This window comes from Zingiber officinale, chromosome 6B (assembly GCF_018446385.1).
Source record: "Zingiber officinale cultivar Zhangliang chromosome 6B, Zo_v1.1, whole genome shotgun sequence".
Classification (NCBI taxonomy): Eukaryota; Viridiplantae; Streptophyta; class Magnoliopsida; order Zingiberales; family Zingiberaceae; genus Zingiber; species Zingiber officinale.
In genome coordinates, this window is record NC_055996.1 from 137484294 (window position 1) to 137496869 (window position 12576).

A 12576-nucleotide genomic window follows, 5' to 3' on the forward strand; every position below is an offset into this window, starting at 1 on the left:
ATGGTCGAAAAACAAGAATGCGCGACCAAAAGGGAAGGTTCGATCAAGGAATGGAGGGAAACCGACTGAAGGAAACGATTAACAGAAAGAAGAAAACGTAGGGAGCGAGAAAAAGGGTCTTACAAGCAAAAGAGATGATCGACTGAGGCCTGGGGGTTGCCGAAGAGTTGAGGGGTAAGGTCGCCGGAGAAGAAAACGAATAGAGAGGCGCCGGAGGAGGATGAAGCAAAAATGCGGCGGAAAAGGAGTCGCGACCTTTATATCGCCGCTCGGGAGCAACCTCCACCGTCCGATCCAGGTCGTGAAGAACGAGGCCATCATCCAGCCGTTCATTTCAAACGGCGGCTGTCCCATCGGAAGTGACGCCACCGCCATACACTGACAAACGCATGATCGCCACGTGTCAGCAGGATAATGGTCGCATTTAATGAGCGCCCTTTACCATGCACAGCACACGTGATGGGCAATAGGGGAGAGCATTGGGCATGGACTCCAAGATAATACAAGGCAAGGACAAGATACCGCCGAGCGGATGAGCATCCCTAAGCCTGGCTGAGCGGATTATGGTAGTGGTCGTTACTCAGTCAGATCGGCAGTCCAGTCAGTCAGACTTCGCCTCCTTCGACTAGACTTGAAGGGGAGGCAAGTGATCCGGCGGATAGAACAGGGGGCCCCCGTTTTAAAGGGTCGACGCCACGTGGAAGTCAAAGGGTTAGGTGGACCGGGCGTCCGACAGGACAAAGATGGGCCAACCTCCCGGCCGGACGGATAGGAGTCGAGAGCCGGCGCTCAGTGGAACAGTAGCAAGGAGCCGAGCGGAAGGCCTAAGAGAAGGTGATATACTGCTAACAGTCCCTACATAACGCCCCATCGAAAATATCCCCAACATGTCGATGTCAACGGTAGTCCGGACGTGAGGGGAGTGTCGTCCGGCCGGCGCATGAGATGAGGGTCGTCCGGCCGGTGCGTGAACTCCCCGTCCGGCCGGGCGGACGGACGTCCCGACCTGTGGTGGGTAGAGAAGGACAAGAACATCTTCCGACAGCTGTCAAGTCCTATGGCTAGGCCATGCTCCAAGTCTGACAACGAGGTGTTCTGTTGTCCCATCAAGGACATACTTGGACTGTAGCAGTATGACATCAGGTAAGCTTTCTGACAGACACATACCGAGGTATGGGCTGTGGACATACAGGAGCTCTTTCACCGCTCTATATAAAGAGCCGCATACTTCGCCGGAGGTACACAAAAAAAGACTTTGGGAGCCACTTTTTACACTACTTGCTTGCCTGACTTGAGCGTCGGAGGGTCGCCGCCGGGAACCCCTTCCCGGCCCGACTTCTGTGCAGGTTCGCCGGAGGTTCGTGCCACCAGTCGAAGATCCACGTCAGCAACCGGAGAGCGCCACGTGCCCAGCGTCCGTTGATTCAGCGTTCGGACAGGATCAATTACGATAATAATTACTATTAAAATTAATAATTTTATTGTACATAATAACTAATTTTTATGATATTATATTTTTAGTTACAAGAAAATAAAAATTAGTATTTTTATAATTTTGTTATAAATAATTTAATAAACATACTAATATTTAAAGATAATACACAATCATATATAATTAAGATATTTTTTAAAATATTTTCACAAAATAAGTAATTTAATAAACTTACTTATTTAACTTAATAACTAATATGAATTTATAATATATAAAATTTACATAATAAATTAAATTAAATTAAATAATATTAATTTATAATATTTAAAAATATTTTAAATATTAATTTAATATTATAATATATTATATTTAAAATAAACTGTAGTTGCATCATTTTGGTGCAAATATGGTGCTGCACTGTTCACTTATACTATTTTGGTGTAAATTTTGGGGTATCCATTGGAGGAGATTTGGTGTCCCTTTTATACCAAAATAGTGTAAAAGGTACCGATTGGAGATTGCCTGAGAGAAAATGAAGAGAGAGTGTGATGAGAGAGAACGCATGATGAGAGAAAAAGTATGATGAAAAGAAAAAGTTAAAAGAAAGTGTGATGAGAGAGAGAGCGTGACAAGAGAATGAGGAGAGAAAAAATATTATAAGAGAAAATGAGGAGATAGTGTATGACGGGAGAGATTGAGGAAAAAGAAAGTATGATGAGAGATAAAATATGATGATAGAATGAGTAGAAATAAAATATGATGAAAGATAACAATGAGAGAAAAAGTTATGTGAAAGAAAAATTGAACAAATTTATTGAAAGTATTTTCGTCTAAAACTTAATTCTCATTCTCATTCCATCAAAATCCAAAGAAGGAAGTGAATTTCATCAAAACTCAAGTTTTTGATTTTCATTCTAAAATATTAATTCCATTTCCATCAACTAAAGATAAGGTTTATAAACGAATCTGTTAATTCATTCTCAAATCCCTAAATTAAATGCCACTTAAAATCTCTAAAAGAGATAAAAGAGAATTCACCATATCAAATCATCAAATCAAATCAAATTAGTATTTAGATTATTCTAATAATTCTAGAATAATTTTAGAATTAATTTTAGAATAATTCTGTTATTTATTAATTAGAATAATTCTGTTTTTAAGATAAATACAATATATAATGTTCAAAAGTACTTGGCCAATTGATCAATTAATAAATAATATAATTATTTTAATAATTATTATAGAATTATTAGAATAATCTAAATATTGATTTGATTTGATTCAGTGATTTAATCTGGTCAATTATGATAATTTTTTTTTATCTCTTTTAATGATATTTTGATTTTTTCTAAAATATTGAAGGGCATTTTAAATAGTGTGTAAATTTTATTAGGCAAAATGTTTTATTATTCCCTTAAATATCTCAAAAAAAAAAAAAAAAAAAAAACAGATAACTGGCGTGATATAAAGGCGATTGCGGACGCTGTAGAGGTAATTTTGCACCGGCGAGCAATAAGAATCAGGGAGGCGACGCGAGACGAGGAGGCGAGGAATTCCGGGGAATAATCTTAATTTTTCCTCGAGTTCTTCTCCGATCCTTCTTCGTCATACAGGAGCCTTCCAGATTGTTATCGATCCGTGGAACTGATCAATTTGTTTCTAGGGTTCCCCAATCTACTCGCTGCCAGATCGTTTTTTCTCTGAATCCAACGATCTCCTTCCCCGTGGATGTATCTTCTCTTCTCCGAGGTCGATTCGGGTGCGAAGGAGCGTTTCCAGTTTCCTGGCATCCGATCCTCGTGCTCGCTCCTTTCCCTCGGGAAAGACCTCTTCTTTTGCCTCCATAAAGATCGATGGGATAAGGAATTCGCTAATTTGCAGGCGGGGTAACTGAACATTGCTTTGCTCCGCTTCTAGCTGCAGTGATGGATTCTTCCCCAAAGTCGACGATGACCTCTGCAGCAGCAGACGTAGATGTCTGCACGCTGGATTGGATGCCTGTATATGTCAAGGAATTGATTGCCGGAGGTGCTGCTGGAGCATTTTCGAAGACGGCTGTGGCACCACTAGAGCGTGTCAAGATTCTAATGCAGGTTTGTTGAACAAGACCTTTGTTATTGCTATCTTTTGTTGACAACATCGACTGGTATATGTGAAGGAATGACTTGATTGATTTTTCACCAAACCATCGAGCATATTCTTGTAATTTCAATCTGATACTTACACTTGGGTCGATGTAAGGGGTGGGTCCGTGGTTGGTTATGTATGGTTATTTGAGTTTTATTTTTCTCTTTCATTTTCAAATTTCATAGAAATGAGAATGATTTTGTATTATATTTTTTTTACCAGTGAAAACTTGTTGCTTGTTTATCTTGTTATTATTTCCCCCCTTTTTTACTGAAGCAACGCAAGTTAAATAACATATAACTGTATTGGTTCCGGAATAGACATTTAATCAACCAATGATTGCATTGAATTGTATTGGTACCGAAATAGACATTCGCTCAACCAATTATTTGGTGATGGTTGATTAACACTTTGTGGTGGAATATTTATTCCCCCAATTGTAGGTGATCTGCTAGTGTTTTTTTCTCAGATTTTCTTGTTTTGCAATATTGGATTTCTATAATCTGTTTTTAAAACAATATGCTAATAATTATGTGTTCCTGCATGCGGATATGAATATGTGGACTTACCAAAGAATGACTTGATTTGTCTTTTAAGAATTATGCGCCTATGATAAATTTTATGCATATTTGAACATTTTCAAATACTTTATATATCTCATCTTCTAATATTGAACTCCTTTTTTTATCTTATCTCTCGATGCCACACTGATTACTATTGCTTGAGTTGACTGTTTGCTTTTAACAGTCTGCTTGGTTATGAGAAACTTTCCTCTAAACATGGACTCATTTATTGTTGTATTGTCACTTGTTCTATAAGTTTTTTAATTCATGATTTAAAGAAAATTTGATTCCTTTACTCTTGAAGACAAGAACTGAAGGATTTAAAACTCTTGGAATTTTACAATCTTTGAGGAGGTTGAAGCAGCAAGAAGGAGTTTTAGGGTTCTATAAGTAAGTTGAAATGGTGAAATATTAGGATTCTACAAGTAGCTTTTTTATTTATTTTTAATGATTATGATTTTTTTTCCCCTTTTCAGAGGAAATGGTGCAAGTGTGCTGCGAATAGTCCCTTATGCTGCACTTCATTTCATGGCATATGAACAATATCGTTGTTGGATATTGAATAATCATTCTTCAATAGTTTCGGGACCATTCGTAGATCTTTTGGCGGGTTCAGCTGCTGGTGGTACTGCTGTTTTGTGTACCTATCCTTTAGATTTAGCTCGGACAAAGCTAGCTTACCAGGTTTGTAGAAAATGAACCGCCTTGCTCTTTGTGCTTTTACTTCTCTCATCTTTATATTTGATAATGCTTCCCATCAATTTTTTATGTGCATTTTATACAATTAACCATTCACTTAACAGTAGATAGCAAGCTAACCATTTTACCTAACAGTATATAGCAAGGCAACCATTTTACTTAACAGTATATAATAAGGCAAATGATAAATTCAATTTGATTGACAAGACAGGGTTGCGATTGAACAAGTGTTTTAGGATAATTAGCTTTATTATTCGTTCAGTAAATGGTAAGTTTTAAAATTGGCTCAGTTTTCTGATTACAGGTATGAGTTTGTCTGAACTCATTGTCAATTTTCATTTTTAGTCATCTTATATAAGGCAAACATTTAGCTTTGCTATTGATGTCCCTTTCAAACACTTTTTCAGGTAAATAACCCAGCGAGATTTGGCAATGCTTCAATGTTAGGCACCCAGCCTACCTATAGTGGTATAAAAGATGTATTTAGGAAGGTTTATCTGGAAGGTGGTATCAGATCTCTTTATCGAGGAGGAGGTATGTAAAGTATTTGAAATACACACACACACAATTTTATAGGCATTTGTTTAATATTTATATTTTGTATAATTTCCCTTTTATTATTTGCTTTTATGTATTTGCTTATTTTTGGGCACTAGGTTCTATACTGCCTGTTTTTTGTTTAGTGATTGTGCACTTGAATGAATTAAAATTATCTCAGTTTGCCGATCTGTAGCATGAGCACTCTCATTTTTTTTATACCAGGCAATCTCTAGTAATGAAGCAAGTGTATGATCACCTAATTTTCACGTGTTATTGATGCAGCTCCCACACTTATTGGCATCCTTCCCTATGCTGGTCTGAAGTTTTACATATACGAAGATCTTAAGGCTCGGGTACCTGAAGAATACAGAAATTCTGTAGTTCTGCGTCTCTCCTGTGGTGCTTTGGCTGGTTTATTTGGACAAACTCTCACGTATCCACTAGATGTTGTCAGGAGGCAGATGCAGGTATTAGTCACTGGGTTTGTTGTGTGCTTCCTTTGGTCTATTTGGTAGCATGCATCTGATAATAGAATGGCCATTTCATTAAGACCTGACACAATTCATAGAGTTTGTGAATGTTTAGTTTATGTTTTTAGGTACAAAATCAACAATTGCCAAATCACTTAGATGCCCCACCGATCAGAGGAACGATGCAAGGGCTTTCATTCATTGTGCGGAACCAGGGATGGAGGCAGTTGTTTGCTGGTTTGAGCCTCAACTATGTTAAGGTATGGTTGTTTGCATGCACTTGACACAATAATAAGCAAGCAACCCAAAACAATGCTTGTTTTATATTTGAACAACTTGTCCTATAAAAAAACTATCCGAGAAGTAGTCCTAGTACAGTTGGAAAATTTATGGTGCATTTGCTGTTATCATTACTAGGAAGAAATTTAATGTTGCATTTCATACTAATCCATTCTTTCCATGAAAATATTACTTCCAGTATGATATTATACCCCAAGTATTTCATAAGCATATGCACAACATCAGGTATCTTTGAAGTCATAATTAAAGAACCTATATAGCATATCCAATGTTGCCCAAAACAAGTAGTTTTATGCAGGTAAGAAGTTCATATTGAATACCAGTTGGTGTTGTCATAAAACCTATTGGTGTGAATATTTTGTTATAACTGTGAAAAAGTACGTTTGACTTGTTATACAAAAATTCTACACCTTAGTTATTCCATGAATCAAAGAAGCAACAATTATGATGGCCATTCCTAATGCATTTTGAGTTTCTTTTATTGGGGGTGCATGAAAGGCTGAAAGCACATGGACAAATCATGAACCTATTGAAATTAAGGAATAGTTTTTTACAAATAAATACTGCTCTGTAGGACTCTATGGAGGGCATATCTCAGGTGATCTACTCTTGTGATTGATATGCTAAGGTTGTCCATAGCCTAGTCTTCTTTTTGTGCATTCTCTGATCATGTAGCAGATCTGTGAGCTATTGCATGGGAAAATACCATCCAACTTTAGTAAAGACACATTTATCTATCGATAGGTTTCAATTACATACCACAGACTTCAAGGGTACAGGATGGTCAAATCAATTTTTCACAGGAACAATGTACGGTAACCAGGGACGGGAGCCCAAACTGAGGGACAATATTTTGTGTGTGGGTGTGTGTGCGCGCGCGCGTGTGTGATTTTGGAAACAATAGCTAACATGAGATAGCAGAATTTTAGGCCGAATTGTTTCAATATTTCATATTCTTCTGAACAATTTATTGCTATCTACTTTCAAAATTCATGTCTCCTTGGCAGCATCATTTTACAGACACTGCACGTAAAGAAATTCATAAATCAGTTTCACTCAACTTCCCCAGACACACTCATTCTATATTTAAGGCAGATATTTCATGCGGCTGATAAGGGCAACGGATAAAAATGACAGTCTTTTCCTTTTTCTCTATAAACAATCATTTATTTTGTGATGGACAATAACCTCATATTTGATTCTTTTTTTCTTCGCACAGGTTGTTCCTTCAGTTGCAATTGGATTCACGGCATACGACGTCATGAAGACTTTTCTAAGAGTTCCTCCTCGGGAAAAATCTTCTTCGCCTCCTAATGCCTGAAGTAATTGAATTAATGATACTATTATTACTGGTTTACGAATGGAAGAATCACACTTTCACCTCCTCGCAGTCATTATTGTTTTGACAATATGTGTGACTCGTAAAAAGTTTGCTTTGTTATTTTTTTCTTCTTTAATTCCCTTAAACTGCTTTAATAGCTAACAAAGTTTTTTTTTTTAAAAAAAAATTAGGATACCATCAGTTATTTAGTTGATGTTAAAAATAAAGTTTATTGGGTCCTTTGCTCCATTTCAGTAATTCTGATTTAAATAAAATAAAAAACATATTTAAATGATAAAGAATTGTCTGCTCCTTAAATTTTACTTTTTACGTACCGTACTATGTTTGCGACATTTACATAGGTTGAAAAAAAAAATACGGCTTTTTATCGAATACAGACTTTTAAAAATATCTAAATCATATATTTTAATTTTAAAATTATTAAATCACTTATTTAATTCTATTATTTTTTATGTTTCTATCCCAGTAGAATGCCATAATTGAGCGGTCGAATTAATTTTTTAAATCGATTTTAATTGATTCACGTTTAAAAAATTATTATTTTTAATATATTAAGTTAAATTAGTATTTGAGGATATTTATATAATTAGAACATCTAGATGAATATATAGAAATTGATTTCGTATCATTTCTAAATTTCTAGGTTCATCAATCAATTTTAAACAAAATTAGTTGATGGACCTAGAGATTTTGGATTGACACGAAATCAATATTTGTTTAGTTTTTTTAATTGTATAAATATCCTCAAACCTTAATTTGACTTAATATATTAAGAACAATGATTTTTTAAACATGAATTAATTTTTTTTTAGACATTCATATTTTAAAAATTATTGCTTTCAATATATTATGTCACATTGATGTTGCATGAATATATAATCATAAGCACTACATGAACTCATAAAATCTAATTTCACATCATTTCGAATTCTCTAGGTCCATCAATTTATTTTATCCGAATGAACCTAAATCGGTCAAAATCGGTTAATAGACTTAGAAGGTTTGGAAATACATGAAACTAGGTCCTACGAGTTCGTCTAGTTTGTATGATTATATTCATACTCTCAGATATCAATTTGACCAAATATATTAAAAGTAGTGATTTGTTGAACATGAATATGTCTGAAAAATCTAATTAGTGTTTAAAAAATAATTGCTCTGGCCGAAATCGGCTAATTGATCTAGAAATCTCAGAATGATGAGAAATTAATTCCTATGTGTTTGTCTAGTTCTCCTAATTAAATGCTCTCAAATATCAATTTGATCAAATATATTAAGATCAATGATTTTTTTGAACATAAATATAAATGCGCCTAAAAAACTAATTCGTATTCAAAAAGTTACTGCTCTCAATATATTATGTCAAATTTGTGTTTGAGGATATTGATATAATTATAAGAACTAAACGAACTCATAAGACATAGTTTCACATCATTCTGAACCCTTTAGACCTATCAACCGATTTTAACCGAGTGATAACTTGGAAGAGGCCTTTGGTGTTAACTCGCAAAGGGGGATATAAACTCGCCGAAGCAATCTATCCTTCGAACCGATTCAAGTTCCTAACTTTCTTTTTATTGATTCAGGGCGCAGCTATAAAGTACTATCTGTTAGTTGTGATCAGATCTAGTCAGCATCAAACTCAGATATGAGAAAGATCATCCGTGTCGTTATCACTCGCCCTTGACATTCGGAACATAGCTGAGATGTTGGATGCGAAAAGGTGCCGTTGAAGAGTCTCTCAGAACTGGGTCAGGGCTAAGACATAAGCCTGCGAATCTCAAAGTCAAAGATATTCTCAAAGGTTGAAAGTTCTTCAAAGTCTGGATAAAGACAAGCAATTCATTCCTTTGGGCACCTATTCAGTTTCAAGAGTCTTTCCGTTGTTCCTTTAATTGGAGCTCCACCTTTCACCTCTTAATCCGAGTTTTAGCATCCCGTTCCTATTCTTGAGCTGCCCGTTCCTATATAATTCAGGAGAGTTACGAATCTTTAGTCAACCGTCGAATCCGAACTCAGTAGAATATTTTAGCTGATTAGCCTTCTTTAGTCAAATATTTCTTAGCAGCATTATCATATAGGGTTGTAAATGGGTTTTCTCAAGATGGTACGATAGTTAAGACGTGTGAAGTGTTATCATATTAGATAATAGGATAAAAATTAGATGTCTTGGAGTATGTCTTTCTCCATCTCTTGGCAATTGTAATAATAGCTAGGAGTCATCTATAATTTACCTTCTCTATATTAATCTAGGGATGAATTAACAGAGATATTAGGGTGAACGAATCATCTTATACCATATATATATAACACGAGCTCATATGTCCGCTTTTGAATGGCTGGCCCGCTCATGAACGCTTCAGCTGGAGTGCGAGTTGAGCCTTAGATATCTAACAACCGCTGACTTTTTGGTAAAATTAATTAATCAATTTAAAGAACTCAAAATAATCTGTTTGTCTGATTCTTATGATTATATCCATATTCTTGAATATTAATTTAACTAAATATAATGAGAAGAGTAATTATTTGAACATGAATTAATTTTTTTTGGATATATTTCTATTTGTGTTCAAAAAAATTACTATTCTTAATATATCGGTTAAATTAATATTTAAGGGCATTTATATATAATATAGACAAATATATAGGAACTTGTTTAATGTTATTCCAAGATCTATAGGTCCATAATCAATTTTGTTCGAAACAAATATGAATCGGTAATTTTTTTTAAAAAAAAATCAATTCAACTCTAATTTTTTACATGACTCGGAACAATAACACGGGTAAAAATAGAATTGGGTACGTGATAAAAATAGGATATATGATTTGGGTATTTTAAAAATTTATCGATGTGGTTTAGTTAAAAGTCGAAAAAGCTATATTATTAATAGTGGATTTCATGTCTGGTAAATATAGGAGAGTAAAAATTTAATAAAACTGAATTAATCAAACTGAACTAATCAATTTAGAAATTCAATTTTTTTTAATTCAGTTTAATTTTCTGTTAATTCCATCCGATTTCAATTTTAAATTTTATAATTCGATTAAATTGAATAAACTGAATAAAATATTAATTTGATTATTTTTATTTAAAAATATAATTAATTAAATATTTTTTTATTTAAAATCATTTTAAAATTTTAGTTAATTTAGTCTAAAATTAAATTAATTGATGTTTATAAAAAATTTGATTAGTTTAGGTTAAAAAAAAATCAATTTAGTCAATTTTTAATTAATTCAATAAGGCGTGAAATTTTGACCTAATACTGAGAGAGCTCTACTTGTAAACTTACTTTTTTGAATTATGAGCTAATTTCACTGTCAATAGGAAGTATCAATAGTTTATCTGAAATTGGTTGGCAATCTAACAAAATTTCCATCCCTTTTTATTCAAATTTGGGAGTTGCATCGGTGGATCAGTATATCTATATATATCTATCCCTTATCTGTTAAGATGAAATCCAACTCGGTACCTTTTCCTTTTCGTCCCTCTCCAATCAGATCGCAATCAAGGTGATGTAATCACTCAAGACGTCTCTTCACGCCAGACATTTGGAAGGGAGATAAATCATGATATTTAACAATGTCTTTTAGATATGAGAGATTTTATTCCTTAAGAAATTATTCCTGTGAGAATTTAACATCTACTTTCATATGGTCATCTATCACTCGAATACCAACTCGGCTGCCCACAGAGACATGATCGCTTTCTAGTAAAACAGAGGTGCGTTCATTTCTCTTCCGATGTTATTGTGGGTCTTGTAGCTACGAATTGGTATCATGACATGAGATTCGTTGAAGGAGAAGTAGATACAAGAGATGAATCAGACCGTGTAGAAAGAAGCACAAAATGGAGGGAATGGAATAGGCAAAAGGACAACCTAATCTGGGGATGGACAAATGAAAGAAGACAGAAGACTACTATATAGGGTTTTAAGGGGAGGACATTGTAACATGCAAAAGGGGGATTCGGTTTTCTGCTTCCGCCGCCAACTCCTCTCTTTCTCCCTTGTCGTCGGCGCCGACGCTAGCCTCCGGCCGTTCTCCTCTTCTTCCTCCGGCCAATGCCTCTTCTTCTCCTCTCTCTCTTTTCTCTTCCGCGACCAGACCGTGTCTCAAGCACAAAAAGGGGGGCTTCGTGGTTTTCGGCCGTCTCAACAAGAACCAGGTGGCTCTTTCCTTTCCTCGCTGGCGCCGGCGCCGACTCCGGCCGCCGGCCTACGCCTCTGCTCCTCTCCTTCTCCTCACCACCGGCAGCCACCTCTTCTCCTCCTCCTCACAATGCCGCCACCGAACAGACTGGTCACCACACTTCTCCCTTCTCCTCGCAACGCCGGCCACAGCATCTCCTCCTTCTTCCTCTCTTCTCTCGCGGGACACGCTGTCGCCGGGCAGACCGGACTCTGCTCCTCTCCGTCTCCTGGTGACGACGCTACCGAACAGCCTCGCGACTCCGCCATCCTTTTCCTCGCGACGCAGCCACCGGACCGACCCCACCCCCACTTTCTTCCTCGTCGCAGCGACCATCCATCACCGCCTCGATCACTGCCTGCCCTCTCCCGCGTTGAGGGCGCCACTCTTTGCTGTCCAGCCCCTTGTCACCATCAGCGACCAACGTTCACAGCCGTCTCTAGCGTTGCAGACGGCTTCCGGCCGAGTCCCATCGTCGTGGACAGCTTCCAATCTACATTGTAGTACATTTCCAAAGACGATCCGGTATCCGACACATGTTGATGAGCGTCTTCGGCACTATTCCTGTAACACCCACGAATTTTTTTTATGAGTACATGGGAAATTATTTCCACTAGAACTTGGAGAAAGATTTATGGCATGATTACCACTAGGATAGAGAATAACATATGGATAGGAAGAGATAAAAATGTTAGTTAAAGGAGAGAAAAAGAAAATAAAGCAAGAAGCAAGAGAAAATCAAATTTGCTTACCTCTCCTTCCTCTTGGTTAAGAGAAGGAACAAGAAGAAGGCAAGTTGCCTTCCTCACTTCTCCCTCTTCTCATTCTCGTGAGAACCAAGGGAAGAGACATGGGAGAGTTAAGAAAGGGAATAAATGAAGGCATAAATTCCCCTCATGGTGAATAAATAGA

General features: G+C 36.4%; 1 protein-coding gene across 1 annotated transcript; it reads left to right on the plus strand.

The window, feature by feature from the left end:
- The first annotated feature begins 2911 nt into the window (after window positions 1-2911).
- Window positions 2912-7592, plus strand: LOC121989847 (mitochondrial carrier protein CoAc1-like). The gene is made up of 7 exons (XM_042544143.1): window positions 2912-3525; window positions 4427-4512; window positions 4599-4806; window positions 5229-5355; window positions 5644-5828; window positions 5960-6091; window positions 7351-7592. The coding sequence occupies exons 1-7, from the start codon at window positions 3358-3360 to the stop codon at window positions 7450-7452; spliced, it is 1008 nt and encodes a 335-aa protein (XP_042400077.1). The 5' UTR covers window positions 2912-3357; the 3' UTR covers window positions 7453-7592.
- Window positions 7593-12576: the final 4984 nt, after the last annotated feature.

Bases quoted from the DNA above. Each gene is read 5' to 3' on its own strand.
- LOC121989847 (XM_042544143.1), top strand. From the start codon at position 3,358: ATGGATTCTTCCCCAAAGTCGACGATGACCTCTGCAGCAGCAGACGTA. The intron at 3,526-4,426 runs GTTTGTTGAACA...TTACTCTTGAAG, and splicing joins GTGTCAAGATTCTAATGCAG to ACAAGAACTGAAGGATTTAA. The intron at 6,092-7,350 runs GTATGGTTGTTT...TTCTTCGCACAG, and splicing joins TGAGCCTCAACTATGTTAAG to GTTGTTCCTTCAGTTGCAAT.